This window comes from Periplaneta americana, chromosome 2 (assembly GCF_040183065.1).
Source record: "Periplaneta americana isolate PAMFEO1 chromosome 2, P.americana_PAMFEO1_priV1, whole genome shotgun sequence".
Taxonomy (NCBI): Eukaryota; Metazoa; Arthropoda; class Insecta; order Blattodea; family Blattidae; genus Periplaneta; species Periplaneta americana.
This window is the reverse complement of record NC_091118.1, coordinates 33,643,852-33,654,437: the sequence shown is the minus strand read 5'-3', so window position 1 is coordinate 33,654,437 and position 10,586 is coordinate 33,643,852. Positions and strand designations below refer to the sequence as shown.

Below are 10,586 nucleotides of genomic sequence, written 5' to 3'. Positions count from 1 at the left end.
TGGAGAAAGTTACACAACACAGAACTGCACGCATTGTATTCTTCACCTGACATAATTAGGAACATTAAATCCAGACGTATGAGATGGGCAGGGCATGTACCATGTATGGGCGAATCCAGAAATGCATATAGAGTGTTAGTTGGGAGGCCGGAGGGAAAAAGACCTTTAGGGAGGCCGAGACGTAGATGGGAAGATAATATTGAAATGGATTTGAGGGAGGTGGGATATGATGATAGAGAATGGATTAATTTTGCTCAGGATAGGGACCAATGGCGGGCTTATGTGAGGGTGGCAATGAACCTCCGGGTTCTTTAAAAGCCAGTAAGTAAGTAAGTAAGTAAGTAAGTAAGTAAGTAAGTAAGTAGTGAAGATTAGATGTTGCGAAAAAGGGATGAAAGCAGAATTACATCTAGAATGGCGAGGAATCTGAAAGCGAGGCATTCTGTGTTAAAAAGATTTCTTAAACCAGTAATAATCTATTTCAATGACAATTTCAATGGTGTAGGGTAGAAGGAAGGAGAATTGTCCAGCTGAATCCCACCTCCAAATTAAAAATGTTGGTGCCGCCACTGAGTAGTGTCGGTAATCCTGTTTGTTAACGTCGAGATTTTAATTCGGGTCATCAGCGAGGTAAGAAAACGCATTTGCCGTTCAGTACATGCTATAGGCCTACTCTAACGAACTGAACATTATCAATACACTGCATGCATCCTGCAGCACGAACAAGCATTCGATTCACACAACATTAATTCTGAGGCATCCCACATTAAGCAAGGTCTGGAGAGCCCTGTCTGCGTTACGTAACGCTTCTAATGGACGTAATCGTTCTCAGAAATCGTTTCTCTTCCGCTTGAAAGCACGCTTCCTTAACTCAGTAAAGAAGATCGGTTTCACACGACCGCCATTGGAACGAGAAAACTCATCCATGTTCGAATGCTGACCGAAACTTGATCTGCTGGCAGCGTAAACGTACTGCAAGATGAAGAAAATTAAACCTGTAAGATAAAGTTAATCGGCAGTTAAATAATAATAATAATAATAATAATAATAATAATAATAATAATAATAATAATAATAATAATAATAATAATTCTTTATTTATACTGGCAGAGTTAAGGCCATAGGGCCTTCTCTTACACTCTACCAGGTCACAAAGTATGCAAGCAGTGAAAAAAATAAATAATAATAATAATAATAATAATAATAATAATAATAATAATAATAATAATAATAATAATAATAATAATAGCATAATAAAATCGATACTAAACAACATGAAAATTACCATAATAGAAAAAAAGAAAGTAAAATACATTGGAATATAGTAAAAGCAACTCATTTAGTTAATATGGAAAACGTAAGGAAAAATATAACAAAATGGAATGTAATAAAATCTATACTAATAATAAATCTGTAGCCGAAATTTTTCTGGTAATTTTCGATTTTCCAAAAATAATTGGTCCTAACATATATAATTAACCACCCTGAAACCGAAAATCGCATTTTTGAAATTTTTGTTTGTATGTCTGTCTGTATGTTTGTTACCTTTTCACGCGATAATGGCTGAACCGATTTATATGAAAATTGGAATATAAATTAAGTTCGTTGTAACTTAGATTTCAGGCTATATGGCATTCAAAATACTTTATTTAAAAGGGGGGTTATAAGGGGGACTGAATTAAATAAATCGAAATATCTCGCTTATTATTGATTTTTGTGAAAAATGTTACACAACAAAAGTTTCTTTAAAAATGATTTCCGATAAGTTTTATTCTTTACAAAATTTTGATAGGACTTATATTTAATGAGATAAATGAGTTTTAAAATTAAAATAACGCCATCTAAGACGGTGCAATGAATTAAGAACAAATGACTTCGTCCATAAGGGGCCTTGGACAACAACAATCGAAACAGGGGCCTTGGGCATCAACAATCGAAAGTTATTAAACATAGCCTACAGAGAATGTTTCTGTGTTTGTATGAAGTAATATCAGAAGCTAAATTAACCGATTTGTATAATTAATTATTATTTCACCATTGGAAAGTGTAGTTTCTCTAGATGGACATAATGCTATAATGTTATTACAGTAACGTCTGAGTAAATCGAGGACAGGTAAGATTAAAATAGCTTCTTATGCACAGAAAATTTGATAGGCTATTTCGTACATTCGTTTTCTGTATTTCTTAAAATAATATTTACGTACACTCATTTTAATCTCAGAGAATTAACGAACAACGAGAGTATATTGATTTAGTAAGCAGTAATAGTACGTTAGCTTAGCAATCCATTATTTTATAATTCAAATTTTAACTGTGCTCAATTGAATCGTGTACATAATATATATATATATATATATATATATATATATATATATATATATATATATATATATATGCAATAAATGCAATGCAAAAAAAATTGGGTAATGAGCGAAGCAGATTATCTTGCGCTGTTATAAAAGTTGTTCCCTGGATCAAACGTCCTATTTTAATTATGTAATTACTTTATATTTATTTCTAACAGATGCAGCGGAGCGCACGGGTACGGCTAGTATTAGCATAATAAAATCGATACTAAACAACATGAAAATTACCATAATAGAAAAAAAGAAAGTAAAATACATTGGAATATAGTAAAAGCAACTCATTTAGTTAATATGGAAAACGCAAGGAAAAATATAGCAAAATGGAATGTAATAAAATGATAATAATAAAGAAAAAGAAATACGAAAATTAAATAAAATTCACAATAAAAAGGGTATGATAATAAATCCATCTGGTGATCAAGAGAACAAAAAAGGGGAAAGGAAGGAAAAGAAATATATATATATATATATATATATATATATATATATATATATATATATATATATTTACAAAACTATCGCAGAGAAAAGGGTTTATAACTGAAAGGAATCTGAATTGAAAAAGTGCAATTTTAGTTTAATTTTGAAACTAGACAGTGTCTGACATGTTGTGGTAGAGAGTTCCAGAGATGAGCTGCAGAGACGGTGAAAGAAGAAGAGTAGAAGGATGTTCTGTGTTTGGGAATGGAGAGTGTGATATGGTGTTGTGAGCAAGTAGCCCTATTTATTTCGTGATATGAGGACAAATGTTGAAAACGAGAAGCTAAGTAGCTAGGGTTAGAGTTTTGAAGAATATTGAAGAGTAACGTGAGAGAGTGAATAGTTCTTCGCTCTTTGAGACGGACCCAGGACAGCATATTTAGTGAAGGTGTGGTACGGTCAGATCTACGGGTGTTGCAAATAAATCGAACACATGCATTATGAACACGCTGTAATCTGTCTGTCAGTCTCATGTCAAGGTCAATGTAGAGTGTGTCACAGTAATCAAAATGAGGCATCAAAAGCGACTGCACTAAATTCTTCTTGAGAACCAACGGAAGGAAATTTTAAATTACTTTTAGTGTGTGAATTTTCATAAAAATTATTTTACATGTGTGTGTGATTTGAGTATTCCAACTTAAGTTTTTGTTCATGTAAATTTCTAGATTTTTTGCTCTGTCACTGTAAGGGATAAGAGTTTCATTCATTTTAACAGGAAATATAGGCTGTGATAAACATATTTTGTTTGTTTTCTTTCATAAGATTATTGAAAATTGTTTTCTCATTCTTGTATACACTCTTTTAACACTTATATGATCACTGATTAACTGGTAAGTCATTTAAATTAACAAATAACGACTTCACTGTGTTAACATTTTAAATAATGATATTGTATCTGATTGAATAGCTTCGATGTTATTTTCGTCACCTGCTGAATCCTATACATCGAAACTGGTCAATAAGATTCAAAATATTAAGAGTGAAGTCGCTATTTATTAATTTACATAACTTAACAGTTAGTAATCAGTGAAAGATTATTTATTCTCGTCAGTACATTATTGGAGGCCCAGTGGTTGGATAGCCTAAGACTGATTCAGGAGGAATAATAAACAATTTAGCGAGTGGTAGTACGGACTACTCTGAACCCATGCAGTGTTGAGTGTTCCGGGTTCGAGTCCCGATGAAGCCTGAGATTTTTTATTGAAAAATCCATAGTGACACTTGTGGCGGACAAGATCGCAGTTGGGTTTTTTCCTCGGGGTTCTCCCGTTTTCCCATATTAGACATCTACATCATTCCATTAACATTTCTACGAGGCGCGTCCAGAAAGTAAGTTTCCCTGGGACCGTTTGAGGTGTAAGAAAAGATGGTAATCGCTGGGAGCGAAATGCGGTCTTTAACACCTCCCAGAAGAAGTCCTGCAGAAGATCTGTTGTGCGCCGAGCCGTATGTGGCCGAGTGATTACTATCGTTTCTTACACGTCCAGAAATTCCTGTCCGGTTAGTATTTTCACAGTGGCAAGAGATGCAGATGGCTGTCACACACTGGTTCCGATCCCAGGCGGCATACTTCTACGACATTGGGATACAAATGTTGACCTCCACGGTATGATAAATGTCTCAATTCCGCCGGCTAATATGTTTAAGTAACGGATAGCGCGTCTGGCCGCGAAACCAGGTGACCCGGGTTCGATTCCCGGTCGGGGCATGTTACCTGGTTGAGGTTTTTCCGGGATTTTCCCTCAACCCAATAAGAACAAATGCTGGGTAACTTTCGGTGCTGGACCCCGGACTCATTTCACCGGCATTATCACCTTCATCTCATTCAGACGCTAAATAACCTAAGATTTTGTTTAAGCGTCGTAAAATAACCTACTAAACTAAAATAAAAGTTCCAAATTGTGTTCTCTTTCTCTAAACGGCCCCAAGGAAACTTACTTCCTGGAAGTGCTTCGTACATTTCGTCATCAATCCATAGCATTCCTTCAACGCCGGCTAGCGACACTCGGAGGAGGCTGGCCTAGGAACGAGTGAGGTTGTCTGTTCGAAACCTGGGTACGCAGCGAACATTACTGTAGTTAGCCGGTGTGGGTTTGGGAATGCTCATAGCTTGGAGTATTAGCGCAATAGATTTTAAAGGTCGCAGTGCTGGGTCGTAGTGTCCCATTCCAGAAATTCCATTTCATTCCATGGAAAACTTTGAGTAAAATAATTCATATAAATATATCCAATCTTCAATGGACGTTTTTCTATTCATTGCAGGACCCGGTACCGAGGTAATAGTCTCATGACCTTTCGCATATGTGTAATAAATAATGCAATCATGGCCCTTATTAACGTTTTCCTTATTTCCGTAAGACCAGAAGAAAGGAATTATTTAAATACAAAAATTGTAGATGAACTTAATTATGATGAAATATTAAATGTTTATTGTAAAGTCCTCAGATCTGAACAAATGTAACATTTTAAAATTCCTTTGCAGAACGAAAAGTTAAATTTGTTCGGATCAGATTTCTGCACTTTTAAAGTACAAAACTAAAATTCTTTCAATCATTTATTATCATAATACGCTGCTCTTTTAAATTTATTGAGCATATTGGGATTAAATCAGTGGCTTTCCCAAAATACGTTATGAAATGTTTTATGTAAAACATTTTTTATCTCGAAAAAGTAGTAGAAAACGAGCAAAACTGTATTAAACTCTTTGTTTGAAATATCTCAAAGAATAACCTCCTGACATTAATGACATTACTTATGGTTCACTCTATATACAGGGCGATTCAGAACGTATGTTACAGAAGAGTATGGTAGATAGAGGAAACTAAAACATACATTTTTCATTAGGCGCTGTGTGTCCTATCTCGCATCGGTACGGGGCTACACTTGTTTTAGTGTTGTGGCTGTTTGCCATGTTGTGATTGTTTGTAATTGCTGTACACATTGATGCGTCATTGTCTCAGTCCACATGTCATGCCAAATCGCCTAAAGGGAGAAAATTACAGGGACTTTCTGGAAAAACACCCTGCCCGTTTTATTGGAAAGGGTACCGCTTGCAGTACGCACCAGGATATGGTTCCAGCGTGACGGAGCTCCTGCGCACTTCAGTCTTGCGGCAAGGCAACAACAGACGGCAACATTTGGTGACAGATGGATTGGTTATCGAGGTCCCGTCCCATGGCCAGCAAGATCGCCAGATCTTAATCCGCTTGACTTATTATGGGGAAATCTGAAGACCCAAGTGTTTGCCACACTTGTAGACCAGGTCAATTTTCTTCCACTCATTGTCAATGTCTGTAACATTATATGTCCTACACCTGCCATATTTGAACAGAAGCGGCAGAATGTATTGTTTAAAACAGGGCTGGACACCGAGAGCGAATCCGAACTCTAAAAGAGGACACTTAATATTCATCCGTCACGGCATCAACGCTGCGCGATAATCAGCGGGGAAGAAAGGGGTTGAAGAGAAGTCATATGGCTCCCCATGAGAGAGAATTCGCTCTTGCTTCCCAGGCCTGGTTTACAAGAAAGGAGGCATCGGTTACAAGCTCTTCTGTAATGCACAAGTTGTTAAGTGTCATTGTCTGTTGTTTTTCATTAAAATCTCAATCAGTAGAGAGTCAAGCCATTGACCCTTACAAGAATGAGTGCCTACCAGGGGCGTATTTTGCGGGCTACCGGGGCTACCGGCGGTAGCCAAAGGAAATTACAAAAGAAAAAGTTTATAATATAACATAATGTAATAATTTTGTATTATTAGTTTTACCATAGTAATTAAAATTAAAGTAATTGTTAGATATATTTTGTGTAATAATAGGGTCAGCGGTAGCCCAAACCCTTTAACCAGTATACGCCACTGGTGCCTACCAGCCACAACACTGAAACAAGCGCAGCGCCGCACATTGCTTAATGAAAAATGTTTCTTTTAGTACCCTCTATCTACCATATTCTTTTGTAACATAAATTCTGAATCACTCTGTATAATACGAGCCATCTTATTTCGCAGTCTGAAGCAAATCTCCAGGCTGGGATTGCATTTAACAGATATTCATTCATTCATTCATTCATTCATTCATTCATTCATTCATTCATTCATTCATTCATTCATTCATTCATTCATTCATTCATTCATTCATTCATTTTATTCCATAGTTCTTACATGAGCAGTGAAGCTTTAAGATGTGGAATAAGTCAAAATTTTACAATATTACAATTACAATTTTTACAAATTTTTACAGTTTTACAATTTAGTAATTTTCTACAATTTTGTGCAATTTTTTACAATATTTTGGCGAGATGCAGTGAGATGAGGTGAGGTCCGAGTATTCGCCAAAATATTATCCGGCATTTGCCTTTTGGTTGGGGAAAACCTCGGAAAAACCCAACCAGATATGGTCGTATAATCAATTTGTAGAGTAACTTTCTGCTGTAGACAGATGAAGATCCTATACGATCATTAATACTGTCAGTATGAATAAGAGATCCTGATTTCCATCCATATTGCAGAGTGGTGGGGATACAGACAGTTATATTTACCGTGTAGTGGCGCTCTTCTGTATGCCTATTTCCGTCAGTAATTTAAGGAGCAGCCATGAACGATGACACATGTAGGCCTACTATAACCTCCGAAGTAGAGTATTCAACGGATGGAGTACGAGCAGATAACCTGGAAATATTGTAACGTTTCAATGAATTGCCTGAGTTATGGGACTCATCCAACGCGTGAATAGGCCCTACAAACAAACAGAATATAGCGCGGTAAGGCCTACGTGGAAAAGTAAAGGCTGCAGGGGAGTTCGGAGGCGGGGCGCAGGGGGATCTATAGCACGAAGGTCCTTAGGGCATGCACACCATTTTAGTGGGTTATTTTACGACGCTTTATCAACATCTTACGTTATTTAGCGTCTGAATGAGATGAAGGTGATAATACCGGTGAAATGAGTCCGGGGTCCAACACCGAAAGTTACCCAACATTTTCTCATATTGGGTTGAGGGAAAAATCCGGAAAAAACCTCAGCCAGGTAACTTGCCCCGACCGGGAATCGAACCCGGGCCACCTGGTTCACACCATTTCATCCCGGGTGGTATAATGGGCTCACTCTAGCGGCCTGCGTGCAAGTCAGTCCCAGTCCGTGCCTTCCCCTGAAGGGAGACTAATAGGTCGAGTAGGGTCGCTAAATATTGGTGGTGCAAGATCATTTCAATTTTGAGCTGGGTCCACTCGAAATATTTTTTTTCTATGATCCGCCACTGCGCTGAGACGGAAGTATCTGCATTTGTTACGAAATGGATGGTCCGAGAATTTAGATAACGCTTAAGGATTTATTATGTGAGATAAAATTATTATGTTTCTTTATTTGTTTTAGTTTTCTTTAGAAACTGATATAGGTCTAGTTCCTAGTAGTGTAATGCAGTACGGTACCGACATCTCGTTCTCTTGTGTTGTGGACTGGACATTGATTTCCTGGTGATACTTCACAAGCGAGGAATGAGAGTTCAAGAGGGGGAATTTCCCCTCCTTCTTCCCCGTTAATTCGAACTCTGGTTTTAGTTATTGCCAACGCTTTGAAATAAGTGGTTGGGGTTCTATCATAGAATCAAACGAGACCGCCTTTGATAGTGTAAATCAGGCGTAACCGCCATTTTCTCCTAATGTCGCTGTAAACGAGACTTCACGAGATCAATTGACATCGCCCTGAAATGAGTGATGCGTTTGCGTAGAATTGTTTAATTTTTGTGACATTTACTGTACCTATGCATGTTATTAAGTCTCCCGTGCATATAACGTAATAAAATGCCATGATTAAATCGTTTTGAAACTTGAGTCTTCGCTGTCTTTTCTGCCGGCCTAATATATAGAATAGTGAAGATGTCAGTGAGTGCGAGTGCCGAGAATTTGTCCAGTGATAATCAGGTAGTATTTTCAGCTGTTGTTATTTTTGTGGTACTGGTGTACAGTTTTGTGTATTGAAATATATATTATATCTAATATGGGCTTCATTGTTGTGCATGAAAGCAGAATGTCGCGCATTGAATAGGGTGTGTCATTTCTTTATAGAGCTCTGGAGATGGAGGCAACATGTGTTTGGAACTTGCATTGGAAGGAGAGAGGTTATGTAAAGCTGGAGATTGTCGAGCCGGCGTAGCATTCTTCCAGGCAGCAATTCAAGCAGGCACAGATGATCTACGAACGTTAAGTGCCATTTATAGTCAGTTGGGCAACGCGTATTTCTACCTTGGGGATTATGTCAAGGCAATGCAGTACCACAAACATGATCTCACCCTTGCAAGGTTTGTGTATACATAGCATGAATCCAGTCATTGGAGGTGTTATCCTGTTATTACGTCTTGTTCAAATTTGGCCTTTTATATAATGCAAATGATCATGTTTTGTATGGGGTGATATATTTTAATTGCCCATTTTTCTGTGGAAAACAATTTTCAACACAAAACTTCTCAGCTTAGGTAGGCCTAACTGAAAGATTGGCTTACTACAATGTCAACATTGTGATCAGAAATTCATATTCACGTTGCCTCTTAGATATCCATAAAGCGTGGTAGCGTAAAAGTTTGATGTCAGCTGTTTTGTGTCGTTAAAGTTTGTCAGGGTTTGTTATTATTACTTAAAATATAGTATTTCAACATTCTCAGATATTCAGGCATCAGCATTGTAGCATTGTCGTGTTTGTTATTTCAGTGATTATTAATATTATTTAACTAGCCTAATACTTTATGAAGCACATACTTGGATAAGTAGTTCTGTACCGTAATAAAGTAAACTGAGGCTTCATTTGAATGTATCTATTTGTTTTGCAGAAAAGAATCTTTAAGAAAAATAATTTTTTAGCTGGAGCTATTTATACTAACTTTTCTTTCTTAGAAAATATACTAGGCCTACATAATTAGTATGGATCCAGGATCTAGCCTACTACAGGTTTAAACATTTTAAGGTAGTTAAGCTTACAGGTCAGTTTGACAGAAACGTTCAATCGCGTTACATTGCTTATTACATGCAAGAATGAAACGAAAAGGAATAAACACCAGAATGAAACTTGAATAGGAGTAAGCACCATCATTGCTACCTGGTACCTGTTACAGACTTAGGGGTTATATGTCTTAGACCTCGGAACTACCTGTCATAAACCTCTCAGGATTGTCATGGAGCTTGGTCCGTCACTAGCCAACCCCTCATCCCCTCTAATCTTATGACAAATCTCGATTTAACAGTTTCCGTGCATAAAATGGTACTTACTCATATTCAAATTTGGCCCCATACATACCCTTAAAAACTTCTCATTTCGTGGGTTTTCTATAGTACGCGGCTCTAAAGTTTTTTGGCGAAAAAATGGTCCAATTTTCGAAGGGAAGGTAGTTTTGAATGTGAAGAATTCATATAGGTCGTCAGCTGACTTGAAAACATACAAGAAAATAGCTAAAAATTGGAAAGAATTGATTGATGTTGCTAACCTAAAAGTGGTTATTTAATACGTGAAATAAAGAGGTAGAGCACTTCAAAATGAAAGCGAAAATCATATATTACTTCACTTAGTATATGTAGACATCAGAGATTGACATTTAGCTCGTCAGAACCACTCAACTCGTTATCAGCAATGGAAATGTTTTTGAATGATCTTTCCACCATTTCAGAATGTCAACACAGTTTGCATCATCTGTCGCAAATACAGTCATACCAGCGAATAGGGATTATAAAGAATGGACACTTCACATCGGTATCTTTGA

At 37.0% G+C, this 10,586-nt stretch overlaps 1 protein-coding gene across 2 annotated transcripts in view; it reads left to right on the top strand.

Moving 5' to 3' along the window:
* The first annotated feature begins 8,263 nt into the window (after positions 1-8,263).
* Positions 8,264-10,586, top strand: part of pins (G-protein-signaling modulator pins) — a 37,811-nt gene continuing 35,488 nt past the window's right edge. For both annotated transcript variants that reach the window (XM_069814747.1, XM_069814738.1), the window contains exons 1-2: positions 8,264-8,760; positions 8,905-9,137. In XM_069814747.1, coding sequence (XP_069670848.1) covers positions 8,716-8,760; positions 8,905-9,137 — 278 coding nt within the window. In that variant the 5' untranslated portion in view covers positions 8,264-8,715. The remainder of the gene's footprint in view (positions 8,761-8,904; positions 9,138-10,586) is intronic.